At 34.0% G+C, this 20,734-nt stretch overlaps 1 protein-coding gene across 7 annotated transcripts in view; it reads right to left on the bottom strand.

Annotated features, from left to right (window-relative positions):
* VPS54 (VPS54 subunit of GARP complex) overlaps nt 1-20,734 on the bottom strand; it is a 141,706-nt gene that overhangs the window by 30,122 nt on the left and 90,850 nt on the right. For all 7 annotated transcript variants that reach the window (XR_005022379.1, XM_036872930.1, XM_036872929.1 and 4 more), the window contains 5 exons: nt 14,915-15,041; nt 13,830-13,937; nt 11,444-11,499; nt 7,950-8,046; nt 1,220-1,560 (listed from right to left, as the gene is read on the bottom strand). Coding sequence is in view for 6 of the 7 variants with exons in the window: in XM_036872930.1 (XP_036728825.1) it covers nt 1,220-1,560; nt 7,950-8,046; nt 11,444-11,499; nt 13,830-13,937; nt 14,915-15,041 (729 nt within the window). In the remaining variant the exon portion in view is untranslated. The remainder of the gene's footprint in view (nt 1-1,219; nt 1,561-7,949; nt 8,047-11,443; nt 11,500-13,829; nt 13,938-14,914; nt 15,042-20,734) is intronic.

The raw sequence follows: 20,734 nt of genomic DNA, 5'->3' as shown, positions 1-20,734 counted from the left end.
TACCTTCTCAGCTCTGGACCTCCTACCTCTGAATTGTTACAGGAGAGAAACAAAATTCTATACTGTTTAAGCTACAGATGTTTTTACATCTCTTTTAACAGCAGTTTTAGACTGAACCCTAACTAATAAATGTGAAAATATAAGCCAGAACAGAGAAGAAAAAATTTTATTAATATGTAGTTCAGGGTTTGATTGACTGACTTATGGTGGGGAGGGGGAGGTATTATAGCTGACTTTACACTATAACTGCAACCTTTATAACCTCCTGGGCTATAAGCTGACTTACATCAAAATGAACAAAAGTACTGAGTTCTTATTATTCTTAATAATAACAAAATACAAACAATGCTCTTGGACCAGAAAGATTTTATTGGCTGTTTTATTTTTGTTCTTCCTATTCAGAACATTATTGGGACAACTGGTGAACTCTGAATGGGGTCTGTGCATTAGATGGTAATAATGCAGCAATGTTTTCTTGATTTTAATTGGTATACTGTAGTTATCTAAGAGAGTGTTATTGTATTTAGGAAATATACACTGAAGTATTTGGAACATCAAGTCTGCAACCTATTGTTAAATGACTGAGAAAAAATTTTAACATGAGAGACAAAGAAAGGAGAGACGAAAAGAGAGCGAGAAAGAGAGAGGAAGGAAGAAAGAGGGCAATGTGGTAAACCATTAACTGGGGAAGCAAGGTGAAGGATATATGAGAGTTTTTTGTACAATGCTGACAACTTTTCTGTAAATTTGAAATTATTTCAAAATAAGTTTAAAAAAGTAATATTTAAAAAGATAGTGCGGCCCACTTGGAAATTCATGTCTGAAAAACTGAAAATTGTAAATCAAACAGATTTTCACTATATACAAAATACAAAGGCGACATAGTAAAAGAAAGAAACATAACCAAGGAAATACTGACCTGCCACTAATGACTTTAAGTAAGTCATCTGAACTCTCCAAATTGAGGGCATTTAATTAAATGGTTCCTTCCCAGCCTTAAAATTCTACAATTCTCAATTACTTCCAATGCTCACCTCCTTACCTTGCATATATTTTCAAAAAGATACATGTTTCAGAAAATTAATTTAATGTTGTTAAATTAAATTCCAAAAGACCAAAGTGTACACGGTTTTTCAATAAACTGAATAATCAATCTTATTGGAACCATTAATAAGATGACTCAAAATCTTGTTAACTTGGCAGCAGTCACCATACTCACATAATATCCACAGCTCCTGGAGTAACAGATGATGATGTCTGCTCTTTGCTGGATGAAGAATCAGTAGCACATTCTGGTTCGGATACCGAATCACTGCTGCAGGGCTCACTATTTGGAGATGCATTTCTTTGAGAGGTAGTGTCAATTGCTATAGGTGTTAATTCACTCTCACTGAATGCATCGCTTATAAACATGCCTTCATGGATTAAATAAGCCACCTCCGTGTCCAGTGAATTGTCTTTTGCGGCATTCTTCTGCTGCGGAATCTCCTCCAATTCTCTAGTCCTTTGGTTTTTGTCAAGAACTGAGAGAACAACACTGTGAATGATATTTAACGTTGCCTACAAGAAAACAGGATACATTTTTAAAGGATTTAAAATATTTTGTACCTAAAGGTTCCAAAAGTGAACTCTGTGTAGGTACTTTTGAACATCTTACAAATGAGTCAAGGTCATGCATATCAGAATTTCTTTTATTACACAGTAAAGGTGACTTGTGAAAAAGAATTGCTCAAGAGAGATGGGTTCCCTAAAGCTTAGACATAGGGCTCCATTTACAAATTAATTTTGTAAATGGAAATCTCCCTAAAATATACTGCATATTTCTCTAACTTCTTAAATAGGTTACAGTAAACATAACTTGCCTGTCAGAGGATCATGTTCGTTGATTGATGTGCTTTCTTTTCTTTTTTGTTTTTTTTAAAGGGGGGTGTTTGGAACAGAGCAACCAGTATCCAATCATCCATTCAACAAATATTCACTGTTTTTTTTTTTTTAATTAATTAATTAATTTGGCTGCGTTGGGTCTTCGTTGCTGTGCACGGGCTTTCTCTAGTTGCGGCGAGCGGGGGCTACTCTTTGTTGCGGTGCACGGGCTTCTCACTGCAGTGGCTTCTCTTGTTGAGGAGCACGGGCTCTAGGCGCACAGGCTTCAGTAGTTGTGGCATGCGGGCTCAGTAGTTGTGGCTCGTGGGCTCTAGAGCGCAGGCTCAGTAGTTGTGGAGCACGGGGTTAGTTGCTCCGCAACATGTGGGATCTTCCCAGACCAGGGATCAAACCCATGTCCCCTACACTGGCAGGCGGATTCTTAACCACTGCACCACCAGGGAAGTCCTGCTGTGCTTTCTTAAAAGGAAAAAACAATCCGTATTCCTTACCGTACCTACCCTTAAATCCATCTCTCTCTCCTCATCTTATACCTTTTTCTCACTCATTCACTGCTCTCCAGACATTCTGGTTCTCTTCCTATTCTTCTAAATTCTACTGTTCCCATCTCAGTTCCTTTGTTGTTTCCTCTGCCTGGAATGTTCTTCACCTTGATGTTTGCATACATGTTTCCTTCTCACCGCTCAGGTTCCTGCACAACTGTTACTTCCTCAAGAAGCCTCCGGGACGTCCCTGGTGGTCCAGTGGTTAAGACTCCGTGCTCCCGATGCAGGGGGCACGGGTTCGATCCCTGGTAGGGGAACTAAGATCCCTCATGCCGCACGGCAAAAAAAATTAAATAAATAAATAAATAAATAAATAAATAAATAAAACTGAATCAAAAACAACAAAAAAAGAAGCCTCCTATGACTCCTTCCAGCAACCCTATCCCATTAACCAGTTTTCTTTAAATAACAGTTACCACTATCTTTTTATTTTTTTAATTCTAGGTCTCTTTCCACTACAATGTTAGCTCCATGAGATATTATATCCTACTGCCTAGAATATAAGTACTGGGCACATAGGAGGTACTTAATAAATACTGAAAGCTAGATGAATTAAGAGTAAATTTATGTAAGTCAATGTCTTCATGGACTACTAAGAAACAGGGGCTGCATTCCTTCTTTAACATTCATGGTTGCATTCTTGTAATTTGTTGCCCCTTTCTCAAAACTCTTGATTTCTTTTTTAGGATCTACATGGTTCTAGGCAAGCAGACCCCAACTTTAAGTCTCCAAATATAGGATAAGGGTCTAAGCTAGTCCAATCAGCTAATGGAACCACTTGAGCTTAAAGCTAAAGAAGATACACAGAAGACAGACTGAGAGAAACACAGAGAAAGAAAACCAAGGCTTGATAACATCATCAACCTCTCTATCAAGCACCTAAAGGCTGACCTACCTATGGATATTTTTCAGTTATATGAACTAATAAAACCCCTTAATTGTTTAAAACACTCTGTATTTCCTGTTATTTGGAACTAAATGCACTCTAAGTGATACAATATTCCATACAGTATACGAGAGAGATTCTGAGCCTTCGAGTGTCTGTGGATACTGCATATTTTCTTTCTCCATTGATCAGTAACTCCTCTATTGTCACAAACTTGCTCCTTGCTACACTCCTCCATTGCTGCTTTTAATCCTCACTACTGTCTCGTCTTAATCTTGATGTGCTATCTCCCCCATCTTCATTTTGCCTTTCTTCTTATCTCTTCTCTCTTGATGATTTTCTTTCTTAAAAATTTTTTCAATAAAAAATGGTCATGGTCTTTGGACGTGGTCTTTCTCTCCCCAACAACTATTCTATACCTCCCCCATAGGAATACAGCTATGCAAAACTTAGTGCACCTTCCAGCTTCAGGTGTTAGTCCTGCGTATCCCACACAGTATACTCCCAACCTCCTTGCCACAGGATTAGTTCAGAAGTGAGAAGAAAATCCAGACCCAAAGCAAGCAGTGCATAGCACTGTCCTGACCACAGTAACCTAAATCAGCCCAGTGGATTAAAACCAAGGACTTTGATAATTGAAGAAGAAAAAAATCTTGTTCTAGGAAGTAGAGTATACAAATGTGGAAGACCTAAAACTGTTATATATAGCCATTCTGCTATAATTAGGTTGGTTACTTTGAAGGTGAAGCCAACAAAGAGGAGGTAGAAGTGAATTAAAACAGAGAAACTAAGCGAGAAAACCATGACCATGTCATAACTGAAGCCTATCCTCGTTTTGGACTATTTTAAATTCCCCAAGCCAATACATTTCTTTTATTGTTTAAATTAGTTTCATTTGAATACTTTGTCCCTTTTAACTGACAACATCTTAGCTAATACAATAAACTTTCCATATACAGTGTATCAGGTGTTCTCTTAGGGGTTCTTCTTCACTGTTTTCACCATACCTACAGTTTTAAAGGTTTGCTGATTATTTTTTTCCAAGACCAGAGCCATTCTTGCTTAAGAATGCCAGAAGATTTTACAATATATAGTAGATTCAACAGTAGGTACGTGATTTATTTTCTGAACTTTCGTATTGCAGCAGTTTACAGTCAAGTTCATGTTTAAAGACCAGAACCGCTAAAATAAACTTTTTCAGTCTTGAGAATAATGAATGAAATAATCTAGTAACCATATTGATAAGTCTTTAAAATGATAGTCCAGAATTATTTGTCCACGTAACAAATTGAAAACTTAAGAGTTAAAAATTTCTTAAAAAAGAATGTAAGCTTGCATTTAAGGATTATTTTCTTTTTTAGCTATACAAATCATCTTAAACTATGGGATATAAACAATAAACAAGAATTCTAATAAAAATACAAAATACAATTAATGCCCAGAAATAAACCCATGCACAAATGGTCAATTAATCTACAACAAAGGGCAAAATACAGCAAGAATATACAATGGAGTAAAGACAGTCTCTTCAACAAGTGGTGCTGGGAAAACTGGATAGCTACATGTAAAAGAATGAAATGAGAACACTCTCTAACACCATATTAAAAAAAACCTCAAAATGGATTAAAGAACTAAATGTAAGACCAGATACTGTAAAACTCCTAGAGGAAAACATAGGCAGAACAGTCTTTGACATGTTGTAAATCACAGCAATATTTTTGGGGACCTGTCTCCTAGAGTAATGGAAATAAAAACAAAACTAAACAAATGGGACCTAATTAAACTTAAAAGTTTTTGCACAGCAAAGGAAACCATAAACAAAATGAAAAGACAACCTATGGACTGGGAGAAAATATTTATAAATGATGCAACTGACAAGGGATTAATTTCCAAAATATACAAACAGCTCACACAGGTCAATATCAAAAAAACCCAAACAACCCAATTAAAAAATGGGCAGAAGATCTAAACAGACGTTTCTCCAAAGAAGACATACAGATGGCCAACAGGCACCAGAAAAGATGCTCAATATCACTAATTATTAGAGAAATACAAACCAAAACCACAATGAGGTATCACTTTACACCAGTCAGGATGGCCATCATCAAAAAGTCTACAAATAGTAAATGCTGGAGAGAGTGTGGAGAAAAAGGTACCCTCCTACACTGTTGGTGGGAATGTAAATTGGTGCAGCCACTATGGAGAACAGTATGGAAGTTCCTTAAAAAACTAAAAATAGAGTTACCATATAATCCAGCAGTCTCACTCCTGGGCATATATCCGGAGAAAACTCTAATTCGAAGAGATACATGCAACCCAATGTTCATAGGAGTACTATTTACAATAGCCAAGACATGAAAGCAACCTAAATGTCCATCGACAGATGAATGGATAAAGAAGATGTGGTACATATATACAATGGAATATTACTCAGCCATAAGAAAGAATGAAATAATGTCATTTGCAGCAACATGGAGGGACCTAGAGATTATCATACTAAGTGAAGTAAGCCAGAAAGAGAAAGACAAATACCACATACCACATGATATCACTTATATATAGAATCTAAAAAAACTGATACAAATGAACTTATTTACAAAACAGAAATAGACTCACAGACATAGAAAACAAACTTATGGTTACCAAAAGGGAAAGAGCTGAGGGGGTGGTGGTGGTGCGGTGGCGGGGGGGGGGGGGGATAAATTAGGATTTTGGGGTTAGCAAATACAAACTACTATATATAAAATAGATAAACAGCGGTCCTACTGTATAGCACAGGGAACTATATTCAATGTCCTGTAATAAACTATAATGGAAAAGAATATGAAAAAGAATATATATATGTATAACTGAATCACTTTGCTGTATACCAGAAACTAACACAACATTATAAATCAACTATAGTTCAATTAAAAAAATGTAATACCTCTTTTTGTAGAAAACTTAGGAAAAACAGAAAAGAATGAATCACAAATTTAAACTATACATAATCCTAGCACCTAAAGATAACCACTAAAAAGACAAGCTGTCTCTTTGGTCTATGGAGATGAAGAGGTTAAAAAAATCTTTCTAACACAGCTAAGAGCAGACTATATATTTAAGTAGGTCTCTGTCTTGCTTTTTAACTTAATGTTATAATGTATGCATTTTCTTCAATCATTAAAAATCCTTGCCTGCATGATATTCCATGATAGTGAATATACCAGGCATAACTTATTTTACCATTCCTCTATTGTTAGACATCATGGTTCTTTCCAATTTGTAGTTATTTAAAAATTCTTCATTAAAAATGAACAGCTGTAATTAACATTATTTTTCAGCGAAATCATGCCCTCAAGGAACCACAAACTTTTTCAAAGAAAAAAGTACTATATTTAAAGATTAAACATCATCTTCAAAGATGTTTTACAACAGTATTAGTTTAAGTGGCCTAAATGTGAAAATAAGAAGCTACAATTAGGACAAATCACTGTTCCCATATTGTACATACATCAAATAATAATTTGGCTTAGTTTAACTGATATAGAACCTAAAAGTAAGATAGCTACTTAAAAATTACTGGCAAAAAGTTGGCCAGTTCTAACTATGCAATGTAGGAGTTCTATATATCCAGAAATGTGTGTGATAAGGTCATGGTAGGAAAATAAGAAAAAGTGAAAACAAGGCCTCGTTACTGTGCAATCCACAGATAAACGTTTGCTATCTATCTCTATCAATGGATAGGATCAACATTTGGTAGGAGTCTGAATTAAGTATAGTGAATCACATTTTATAAAACTTTTCTCACTCTGACTGGAAAGCTTATGTATGTGACTTAGAGCATGTCAAAGTCAATAAGTAAGTCATATCATAGATAAGTACCAAAGTCCCCCAGATCATTTTTAACATGAAACTCAGGAGATGCCAGGGATGTTAACTAGGACATAAATACAATATTGACACCTGATAATTCAAAGAATATCACATTTCACAAACAGCCTGTTATACTCAGTAATTCCTAATGACTGTCTCATTAAAACACAGTTATGACATGTTGGTAATCCCAACCAACATGTATTAGAGTCTGTGACGTTTTTTCTTCTGAAAAATGCTGTGTGGCATGTGTTCTTTTCCTTATAATGACTGGATTAAAATTAAGTTGTTTGACCAAAAGGACAAAGTAATTAAATGCAATGCATGATACATGAATGGATTCCGGATTGAAAAATGAAAAAAAACTCTGCAATAAAGAACATTAGTAGAGCAATTTAAATATGAACCATATGTTAAAAAATACCATTATATCAACATTAAATTCCTAGAAAAATTAAGTGGTTTGGGATAGATTTTTGAGTGTTTCACAATATTGTAATTCTAGATAATCTACAGAGATTCAAGCATCACAAAATCACAAAAGGAAATATTATTGTATAATATTTAATGCCAAGTAAACATCATATTTCTTTTAAAATAAAACATATCGTCCAAAATTATAAAAAGGTACCAAAATACTCTGAATCACTTCAAATCTAATTTAAAACCCTTTCGAAAAATTTCAGAAACAAAGAAATTTTGTTTTATTCTAATTTTCATATCTAGAAAGATGACTTAACTTTAGGGATATTCTGGACAAACTGATAATCACATAAGCTTACCTTAACTCTCTGTAGGAAAATTGTAAACTTAGAGAAAATATCCTTTAGCAGATCAAACCACTGAAGAAAATTCAACATTCTCATCTGATCTGCAAGCCTAGAAAAAAAAATTCAAACAAAAATAATGACTGTCTTCAGGCCAACATGGTATTATCTACAAATTGGAGGAAACTACACTAAATACTAGCAACAAGAGAATAATAAAACGCAATTTAATCTAGATACCTAGCTAAAACTGTAAAATTGAGATGAAGATGTCAATTACTAAGCAACTTCTCCTTGTTTAAACATCTCTAAGACTAGTCAAGTACACTGACTTATGAATCTTATCATGTAGTAATTCCATGTGAACATGCTTTGTGACCATTTGATGAAAAAGCATAGAAAAATAAACTAATTTTGGTTAAATATGGAAAAGATATATTCTGGAATAAAAATAGAAACATAACATCTCCCTTAATAAACGAGCCTCTTCAATAAGTGGTGCTGGGAAAACTGGCAGCTACATGTAAAAGAATGAAATTAGAACACTCCCTAACACCATACACAAAAATAAACTCAAAATGGATTAAAGACCTAAATGTAAGGCCAGACACTATCAAACTCTTAGAGGAAAACATAGGAAGAACACTCTATGACATAAATCACAGCAAGATCCTTTTTGACCCACCTCCTAGAGAAATGGAAATAAAAACAAAAATAAACAAATGGGACCTAATGAAACTTAAAAGCTTTTGCACAGCAAAGGAAACCATAAACAAGATGAAAAGACAACCCTCAGAATGGGAGAAAGTATCGGCAAATGAAGCAACTGACAAAGGATTAATCTCCAAAATTTACAAGCAGCTCATGCAGCTCAATATCAAAAAAACAAACAACCCAATCCAAAAATGGGCAGAAGACCTAAAGAGACATTTCTCCAAAGAAGATATACAGATTGCCAACAAATACATGAAAGAATGCTCAACCTCATTAATCATTAGAGAAATGCAAATCAAAACTACAATGTGATACCATCTCACACCGGTCAGAATGGCCATCATCAAAAAATCTACAAACAAACGTATGGACACCGAGGGGGGAAAACTGCAGTGGGGTGGGGATGGTGGTGTGCTGAATTGGGCGATTGGGATTGACGTGTATACAGTGATGTGTATAAAATTTGATGACTGATTAAGAAAAAAAAAAAGAAGGAAAAAATCTACAAACAATAAATGCTGGACAGGGTGTGGAGAAAAGGGAACCCTCATACACTGTTGGTGGGAATGTAAATTGATACAGCCACTATGGAGAACAGTATGGAGGTTCCTTAAAAATCTAAAAATAGAACTACCATATGACCCAGCAATCCCACTACTGGGCATATACCCTGAGAAAACCATAATTCAAAAAGAGTCATGTACCACAATGTTCCTTGCAGCTCTATTTACAATAGCCAGGACATGGAGGCAATCTAAGTGTCCATCGACAGATGAATGGATAAAGAAGATGTGGCACATATATACAATGGAATATTACTTAGCCATAAAAGGAAACGAAATTGAGTTATTTGTAGTGAGGTGAATGGACCTAGAGTCTGTCATACAGAGTGAAGTCAGAAAGAGAAAAACAAATACCGTATGCTAACACATATATATGGAATCTAAAAAAAAAAAAAATGGTCATGAAGAACCAAGGGGCAAGACAGGAATAAAGACGCAGACCTACTAGAGAATGGACTTGAGGACACAGGGAGGGGGGAAGGGTAAGCTGGGACAAAGTGAGAGAGTGGCATGGACATATACACACTACCAAATGTAAAATAGATAGCTAGTGGGAAGCAGTTGCATAGCACAGGGAGATCAGCTCGGTGCTTTGTGACCAGCTAGAAGGGTGGGAGAGGAAGGGTGGGAGAGGGAGGGTGGGAGGGAGGGAGATGCAAGAGGGAAGAGATACGGGGATATATGTATATGTATAACTGATTCACTTTGTTATAAAACAGAAACTAACACACCATTATAAAGCAATTATACTCCAATAAAAATGTTAAAAAAAATAAAAATAAAAATAGAAACATAACATCTCCCCTAATAAACTTAATAACCTACTGTTCTAACTACAAACTAAAAAGTACTCTTCCATATATGAAGGATCATGTGGCATGGTGGCTAAGAGCATGGGCTCTTAAGCCACAATGCCTTGGTTCAAGTTCCAGCCCTGCCACTTACTAGTTGTGTGACTCTGGACAAATGACTTAACTCCTCCATGATCTAATTTTCTCATTTTAAATGGGTAGAACCTACTTTATATGGTAGCTGTGAATATAAACTGAGTTAATACGAAGTACTCAGAACAATGCACAGTGCTATGTAAGTATTAGCCAATATTATATTAGCTACATATATATTATATATATACTAAATATTACAATACATAATAGTACAGCCAATATTTTTATAACTGACATCAATCAACTTTAAGATTAAAAATTAATAAAAAATAGAATTCCATAAAGATATTTTAGAGTACTACAATGACTTATTACTCCAAATTTTTAATTAATGCTGCTACACCTAGGACTTTATTCTCAAAAGATACTCCTATACACTTGCGATATAGGATGTTCTCGAAGTTGAGAAAATTCCCTAGGGAAGAAAAATATTAAAAATAACTGACTCTCCATGTATATAGGGCTTTTAGCAAAGGTCCAGTAACTTAATTTTTCCAACTACTAGTGATCCCTGCATTATTAGGATTGCTTCAACTAATTCTGAAACTGAGCTTTCACTAGGTAATAGTGTGGAAATTAAAACTCCACAATCCTCATTCTATGAGTTTGGCCCAGAGAAGTTTTACAGTTGTCCATATTACTATTCATATCTTAGACCAGTTAATAAAGTTTAGATACCTATATGAACAAGAAATTCATAGTCATAAAATATTTATCACTATTCTCCTTAAAATAAGAATAGTTATTTCAAGGGGAAAACAAAAAATTACAGACATGGACAATTCAAAATCATGTACTCAAACTTCTCAAAGCTAACTGGGTTTTAATTATATAGCTAAATAATTTAAATTTAACACTGCTATTCCTCTTCAATTTCCACCCTCCATATGACGTTGTATCCTCTCCACCCTCTCTCTGCCCTGGGAGGCTGACCTGCTGGGCTTGGCCAGTGAGGAGCCCTTACAAAAGACTGAAAGGAGGAAAGGTGTTAATAGTACGTCTCCATCCCTGAGGGGTTACCTCAGGATGACTGCCTCCCTCCACTGAAGACCACTTCAAACTACTACAAGATTTTTTTTTTTCAGCTACTTACATCTTCTTCTCCTTCTGAATTCCATTAACTGCTCTCTTTCTTTGTCCCTTAAAGGTACTACACTATCACTTGTGATTTTCCTACACTCTGCCCACACCTTAGCAAATAATTCCTGAACTAAATCCTCCTTAGATTATTCTAATGCGTTATCTTTTCCCTGACTGGTAACCCCAACTTAATATTTATACTTACTTCAAAACAACATCTGTGTCTATGTCTTCTATTTGTGAAACTTTATTAATCACACACTGCAAAATTTAAGAAAAAAGATTTGATTAACGTCTTTAGAACTGTAAGTACTACATGTTAATTTGTATATTAATAAGGGCCTCAATGACTATAATTATTTGACCAAACTTCTCCTGTCTCTTACACCTCAAGGTGTTTAAAAAACTGCAGCATTACCTTTACCCTATTAAATAATTATTCCAGGGTATGCTTGAACTGTATTAATCACAATTTCCTACTATTTAAAACTGTTCACACACAAATACACACACAACACACACAAACACACACACACACACACGCAAAGCCCCCATAGAACTATAATACTTAGGACATGGTATAAGCCCCATACTAAAATTCCAAAAGAAATTCATTTTGGAGGTCACACTTCCTTGCAACACGTGCAACAGTTTAAGGTTTTAAAAAATAAATGCTCAGACTTTAGAAGTCTAGGAATTAAAACACAGCAGTTTTTGAAAACTGTTTAAAAGTATAATATACATACAGAAAACTGTACAAATTATGTTTATAGCTCAATATATTTTTTACAAATGGAGTGCACCTATTTAACCAGAACTCAGATTATGAAATTGAATATTACCAGTAAGCCCCTCCTGCTCCCCTCCTGGTCACTACTTCATCCCAAAAGACATTACTATCCTGATTTCTAACACCACAGATTAATTTTGCCCGTGTTTGAATTTTACGTAAGTGGAATCATACAGTGTGTACTCTTCCGTGTCTGGTTTCTTTGGCTCCACCTTATGTATGTGAATATCCATGTTGTTCCATGTAGTTTATTCATTCTCATTGCTGTATAGTATTCAATGATGTAAATATGCTATAATTCTATTTATCTTTTTTACTGATGATAAAATTTGAGTTTTTCCGGTTTTTTATTACAAATATGCTGCCATGGAATGCTTGTGCTGTCTTTGGTGAGCCTAGGTATGAATTTCTGTTGGGTAAACTACCTAGAAGTAGAATAGCTAAGCTATAATATACATGTATATTTAGTGCTAGTTATCAACAATTTTTGGAAGTGGTAGTGATAATTTTAAAATATGGTGTTTTAGTCAGTGTTTGAAAGAGGTAAAAGATGGGGTGATTGTAACCTTTTTCTTGCTTGTTTTATTTAAACATTAAAAACTATGAAATGTACATTCAACCTAATGATGATCCATTAAGCCTAAGAAATTCATTCAAAATTGTTCTTTTTCATATACAGAAAAACTAAAGTTCAGAGAATGAGATTTATCTGAATAGAAAAAGTCAAAACAAAAATCAGGGAAGTGTATACATATAGCTGATTTACTTTGTTGTACAGCGGAAACTAACACAACATTGTAAAGCAATTGTCCTCCAATAAAGATGTAAAAAAAAAAAACTGCTTATGGAAAAAAATTGTATCTCATGAAATATAGCAGCAACTTGAATTTCACATCTTTAAAACTGAAATAACCTTAAAATGTATATCTACTTTCTAATGAGTAGATGACAAATACTGAAACTTTGATAGCATTGTAGGTGGTAAGCTTTTTCTTTTAATTTCTAAAAGTAATGCAGATGTAAAATGTCTGACAATTCCACTTTATCACTTTATGCCAATTGTCTTGTAATAAATACCAATTAGCTTGGGAAAAAAATCAGGGAAGACTAAAAAAAAAATAGATTTTAGTTTACAATTATAATTTCTTAGAGATCAGAGTAAGAAGAAACGCTGGTGAAAGTATATACTATTGGTAAAATCTTTTTAGAAAAAAAGCAATTCAGCTCTATGTATCAAACAATTTAAAAATACTTTTCACTCTCTGACCAATGGTTCCACTTCAGGAAACAGTTATAAGAAAAATAGTCTTAAATATGAGAAACCAAACAAACAAGACTTTATACCAAAGCATACCAAAGATGTTTGTCACAGTGCTCTTTATAGTACCGAAATGAAAATGACCTAAGTATTTAACACAGAGGAAAGGTTAAACAGGTTTAACTAACATAATGTTGATGGAATTTTATACAACCATTAAAAGTGATATTTCTGAAGGCTTATGAGCAAATACTTATGTTATGATTCAAACGGAAATATATATACAATTCAAAATTATATATACAGTATGAGAGCACCAATGAAAAACACCAGTAACAACTTATGCTTAGAAATATTCTTAAAGTGATAATCTTTTTGACTGGTAGGGCTATGTTTTTCTTTCTTCTATTTTTCTATATTTAAAATTTTTTAATAAATGAGAAAATATTACTATGATACTGCATGTATTATTACAGGATCATGTAAAAATAAACTTCACAAAGATTCTAGACCAAAATGTATCAAATAAAAAAGTATAATTACCTGTTTAATGATATTCTTTGCTGTAATAATCATTTCTTCACTATATATTTCTAAAAAGTTAAGTTTTCTTTGTTTTAAAAGTCCAAATACAAGAGATACTAGTCTTTCCTGTGAAAATAAAAGAAGGGTATACAATGTCAAAATTCAAATACAAAATAATCTCACTTAGAGGTAAAAATAATCAACGTCAAGGGTTTTATTGTTTGACCCTCAAATCTCTATCCTCCTTATGGTATTTTCTAAAAGCCTTAAAAACCCCTTTCCATAGCAATCTTGTCATCAGATTTTTGGAGTCATTATTCTAAAACTGGTAAATCCTAACCTACTATAGTGGATCAAATGAAGCTGGTTTGGGGACAAAACAATATGAGTATATTTTGGTCTAGTTTCAGTAAGTAGCTAGAAAGTATTCTTCTCAAACCCTGATGACCAATAAATACTCTATGAGCCTGGTGCTTTCTAATTAGTGGTCTAGAAGACTGGAATGATGACCTGGATTATTTGTGGAGCATTAACTGCTAACATTTACAAAAATCTCTTTAACTACTTAGGCTGCTATCAGGGCTTTTTGGATTCTTTGCAAGTTCTTGGCAATAATCAGCATTGAGAAGTTACTAGATAAGTTACCAAATATGATATATTTGTATATGCATATGCATAAAACATGTTCATAATAGGTGCTCAGTGAATGTGACTGACTGATAAGTTACCATATAATAATGATCACTTTTTATAAAAGACACACTCCAATATATGCATATACATGGATATAAGTTAATTCATCCTATATCTACATCCTATATCTATATTTGGAACTTGGGTAGTAAGCCATATAAAGACTTCATTTTAACTCCCATTTCTAATTAAGCTATAAAATTATTTATTCTCTAATTTCACAGGATAATAAACAATTATGTGCTTCCTAGAGTCACACAGTTAGTGAAAGATTTCATAGGTATCACAGGCTTGATATTGAAGATAATTTTGCTCACTATAACCTGAGGAGAATGTGTTCTAAACTAAGGCTGTTAGGAAATAACACTAAGCAATGACATCAATTTCATTCTATAGTTCAAAAGACATACCTCTTCTAAAATTTGACAGTCATCTTCCAATGGTCTATTTAAGTCACTGTGAGAATAAGTAGAAAATTCTGCAATCATCATTTTATCTATCAGTTTTTCTAATTCACAAAGCTGTGATCCCAAATGCCTACAAAGGAAAAGGGAAATGTTACCTACATTTATTAAAAACCCAGATTTACTCCACGATCAAGGGAACCCGTCAGCAAAACTTTTCTAGCTGACAGTACTTGTGCAACAAGGTGATGTTTTAGTAAAATGGAGTCTTTTAACTTAACAAAAATAACTGTGACAGTTTCACGTCATCTCCCAAATTCTATTTTTCTCTGTATATCTTTAACCTCCAAACAGTTAAATATACTATAGGAAACTTGGTTCTAGAAAACTTCATGACTGCTTTTTAGTCTGCTTTTCACAGACAAAATATTCAGATATTCTAAGTCCTTTCCTCATTAACCACTTACTGAATATAAATGTCAGTAGCTCCCCAGCCATTCATGTATGCAATAAATACAAGCGCTTAGCATGCACCAGGCCCTGTTCTGGGTACCTATAAATATCTGAAGGACTATAGCAGAGACTGACTCAGCTCAACCTCTGTCAGGATCAGTTTGAGTTACTGTGCAATATCCCTCAGGCCATTAAAGTCATTAGAACACACGAGTGAAGATCTAAAGTCACTGAGCTATAATCTATCCATGGAACTTCTTCTCATGAAGTATGATGTTTCTTTTTAGTCCACCTCTTCAGCACCTGCAGATCCTGGCTAGGGTGAAAGTGAGCAGGACTCTAACTTTGGCAGAGTTGTGGGGGTGGTGAGGGCAAGTATTACTAAAGAGATCTGGAAACTTTTCCTTAGAAAAAGCAAGTACTGTCCAAGTGACAAGAATGGTCCCAGGTAGTTAATCCCTGCTCTGAAGGGCACTAAGGATGAATACCGTCATATCCAAAGGGATTTTTGCCACACAATCTAATAGTTTCATAAAAACAATGGGTTGAAGAAACCTAGGTAATCTAGTTGGTCCAAGGCATTTCAAAAATTAAGTGAAATTTATCTTAAGTGTAAACATTTATAATTAATTATAAAAACATTTTAAAAGTTTATGCTACATTTACTTGAAAAACAAGCCCTTAATGTTAGCAACTGTCTTTACTATGACCAGATACAGCACATTAAAAAAAATTAAAGCATGTGACCTTTTAGACAGATCCGTTGTTCTTCCTTATGAACAACAACAATATGGTAAGTAGTGCAGTGATACTTTTAGAAAAAATCTGATAAGTGAAATAACATAAATTTGCTTTTTGCAATATGAAAATTATATTTCTCACAGCTAATTAGAAGTCTAATAAGGTTCTCATAAATGGTGACAACATCTCACAATAAACTAATGTATAACATAGCCACTCTTACAAACTGAAACACTGCCATAAAAGGAATTTGGCAGTGTCTTGCGAAATTACATAGGCAATTAGCCTTTGACCTAGGAATCTCACTTCTCAGAATCCATCTCAAAGATACACTGGTAAATGACAAAAGAACATACATTCATTGCAGCACTGTTGGTAATTGCAAAGGAATGGAAACAACCCAAATGCTGACCAATAGAAGACTAGTTAAATATATCATAACAGACCCTATACACTTTTAAAAGAATCGAGGAATACCAATTAATATACTATATACTGCTACAGAGCAGTTTCTCAACTACTACTCCCCTACAAAGTCTTTTCAGACATTTTTATTCCTAATCACTCCCCATGAAGTTTTAATATCACAGATATACTGTGGCCTTTGGAGGGCCACAAACCATTGTAAAATCCAAGAATTTTTTTCACCCTTCAAGAACAAACTTTTCCCCCCGTTGGGTGATATCCACCATTGAGAATGCATACTGTAGCATGATCTACAGGGTATATACTGTAAGGTAAAAACTGCAAGGTGGAGAAAAGTATGTACAGTATGCTAATGCTTATCTAAGATGAGGGACAGACAGAGAGATGGATAAATAAACATAAACTAAAACTTTTTTAAATGACTTATAGGAGTAGGTACAGAGGAGGAGAACCAAGATAGAAGTTAAATTTCTCTGAATATCTTTTGTTTTATAGATTTGACTTTGGAACGATGTAACTAATTAACATAGTTGTAAAACAATATTACATTTAAAAACAGCAATCCTTGAATATCAAAAGCAAATGAAACAAATGAACTTAACTATGTATCAAAGTACAGGCAAATCTACACAAAGAGGAATTATTTCAAGTGACTTTAAAACACAGTAATTTATCCATTCATACCACAAGGGATATACCTTAAGAAAAAGAGGGAAAATTATTTTCTAGCTCTGCCCACTAAAAAGGCCTAGAGATCATGACCAATCCAGTAGCAAGGAACACCTCTGAAACCTAGATTGTAATTTCTAAATACCATTTCCTACTAAAAGAAACTAGGGCTCCTTAGAGAAATGGCAGTTTACAAATATGGAGCAGAAAATGTATAATATGAATATCCTGTCATAACATGAAGAAAACCATTAATGACTACTCATAGAATCAAAAGGACTTGAGGAGGTTCCTACAAAAGATAGGACAATATGAACATCGATTAAAAAAAAAACTTAATACTTCAAATATATATAAATCCATGTGCTTATAAAACATTTGGAAGATGCTACATTTTTCAATTCATTATTTTAAAAACTGCTAAATAAAGGAAAAGAACCTAGACTTTATCTTGCCTACCCTTGTAAGAAATGTCCTTCAAAATTATCAAATAATTGTTATGGAGAAATATGGCTTTATAGAAATATTCCATTAATAAATGAATAAGGAAGTTTAGAATTAGAATATCATGATTTTCAACCCATAATGAGATGATAAATCTAGGCAATGATCACCAAATGGCTGCTAATTTCATGAAAAGAGAGACAACCAGATATATGCCTCTTGGCTGAAATACACCTATTAGGTACTCTTACCAAGAAGAAAAACTTAAATCTGATCAAGGCTTTAAATCTAACTACCAGTTTATAGAAAATACAAGCAAAAGGAAAACACACTAAACATGGGGATGCAGTTGGCAAAATCCAGACTGTGAGAAGCACTACAAAGACAACTCAATTTCTTCAATGAATATTTTGAAAGGGAGAAAATGAGAAGAATGGAGAACTATATCTTAAAAGACATTTGAAATATATCAACCAATTGTAATACACAGTTGTTGTTATTTGGATCCTGTTTCAACAAATACACTGTGAAAAGAATTTTGAGAGAAATAGGAAAATCTGAACACTGACTAGCTACTTGAAACTATGAATGATATTCGAGTTATGTTTTTAAAGATCCTTATCTTTCAGAGATACATAATGAAATACTTATGGATGAAATGAAATGATGTTTTGGATTTGTTTCAAAATAATCCAGGAGTAGGGGGAGGCATATAGAGAAAACCAAGTTGGCTATGAGTTGATAACCCACAGGTGATATGCAATTTATCCAGCTTCATATAACTCTCTTCATAATATTTCCTCTATTTTTTTTGTATGTTTCAGTTTTCAGTAAGTTTTAAAAAGCAGTAATAGGGTAGGATATGAATCCACACATAAGTTTAACATTGCTTTGTTCTCAGTTAATTGATTTTTATAAAGATCAAAAATTCCTTTTAAATGCAGACTAGAGGTTAATACCCAAGTCTGTGTTACCTTCAGGTACAAATAGTCTTCAGCAAATCCCAACAAAGAATTATGGTAGGAAGTCCATAGGACTGTATCTACTGATGTTTGGGCATCAGAGTAATAAAACTCTATCATTTCAGCCTAATAACTTAAATGTGAGGTTCTATTTAACCTCAGATATTGTCAAAAATAACTGAGTAGCTTCATTTTTACACATCTTAAGTAATTCTAAAGTCTGACAAATATAATATAGAAGAGCAGATATGAATCTCAATACTAACATCAAATAGTATTTATTATGTACTCATAGGTATATGATAACATATATAAAAAGATTTGTCTAAGCAAATCCCTAAATAAAATTTCTAGAATTAGTGTTTTATAGGATTTACCTATTCATCCTTGCTCTGTTTTTAAAATATTTTTGACTACTTTAACAATAGATGCAATTATACTGGCCTGTATATTATTATTAACCTTACCAAAAATATTTAATAGATAAATCTGCTAACAGTTCATTTTAAAAGTATGTATCCTGGGCTTCCCTGGTGGCGCAGTGGTTGAGAATCTGCCTGCTAATGCAGGGGACACGGGTTCGAGCCCTGGTCTGGGAAGATCCCACATGCCACGGAGCGGCTGGGCCCGTGAGCCACAACTACTGAGCCTGCGCGTCTGGAGCCTGTGCCCCGCAACGGGAGGGGCCGCGATAGTGAAAGGCCCGCGCACCGCGATGAAGAGCGGTCCCCGCACCGCGATGAAGAGTGGCCCCCACTTGCCGCAACTAGAGAAAGCCCTCGCACGAACCGAAGACCCAGCACAGCCAAAAATAAATAAATAAATAAAAATAAAAGTAGCTAAAAGGAGGAGGAAATTAAAAAAAAAAAAAAAAAAAAAGTATGTATCCTAATAATCACATATAATACTTTACAGTGGTGAAAGAAATCTGCTGAAATGACAGACAAATAACTAAAAATCACTTTCTGAAAAAGTACATAGGCTCATATATCCAGCTAAACAAATTGGAGCAATTCTAATACTTTCTACTTTAATATGCCTCAATTTGTACATGAATTCAGATCTTCTACTAAGCTGTGGGTTCACTACAATGACCTTTGTGTTGCTTTTATCACAGAAACTTACATATCAATAAACCCTACAGTAATACTAGTTTCATCAAATAGCAGAAAATCTGTAGTTTTGGCTTCACCTCAGAGCACACAATGTGGATGTTTTCATATCATAATGTTTTCAAGATCTAAATTATGGGAGATTATATAGGAGCAAAGAAGATGTTAAATACCTTTTAATACTTCCAATAATAAAAATCCCTTAAGTGGAATCCCAAGGTGGCCTCTGATCAATGAAATCATAATAAGCTGGAACCTATAATTAACTCTGAATGTTTTCCACATTTTCTTTCAAAAAGAAGAAGAAGGCAGCGTACCACTAGAAAAACTAGTTTCATTAATTTTTAACCTAAAATCTATTACTATGGTAGATTCCTAGCTCAGCAAACCTCTAACTCAGTTGCCCACAGTTTAACATCTATTGCACTAGAAAATTAGCACTGACGTTCAGAGTGATCTATTTGAGGTCCTACAAAACCTCAATCAAATATATTAAAAAGTATACATAACTCTTGGGTCCGATGAGATCTGGGTTGAATCTTGACTCTACTGTTTTATAACTTCCTGTATGACTTGGAGCAAGTTATCTAAGATTTTCAATGCTCCAGTTTCCTTATCTATTAAAATGGGATAAAACTATCTATCTCATAGAGGGTTTTTTTTGGAGTGGGGAGGGGGATCAAATAATATATGCAATATTCTTAGCACTGGTACAGAATACCAAAGTATTCAAAAAATGTTCTTAGGTTTTGTAGTGGTGGTAGTAGTAGAGTAATGGTGGTAGTAAGTAATAAAGAAAAAAAATTAACAGTGGTGAAAACTGAAGTTTCTACATAAACCTTTACAGTAAGAAACAGCAAATAACAACATTATATCCCTGAATTTCAAGGTAACTGAATCTTTTCTATATGAAACCTGCAAGGTATCAAGGTTCAAATATATTTTCATATATATTATATTTTATATGAAGAATAAACACTCTTTACAAATGTGCAGGTTCTAAAAAAATAATAGTAGAT

Source organism: Balaenoptera musculus, chromosome 13, assembly GCF_009873245.2.
Source record: "Balaenoptera musculus isolate JJ_BM4_2016_0621 chromosome 13, mBalMus1.pri.v3, whole genome shotgun sequence".
Taxonomy (NCBI): Eukaryota; Metazoa; Chordata; class Mammalia; order Artiodactyla; family Balaenopteridae; genus Balaenoptera; species Balaenoptera musculus.
The sequence above is the reverse complement of the archived record's forward strand: the minus strand, read 5'-3'. Positions and strand labels throughout refer to the sequence as shown.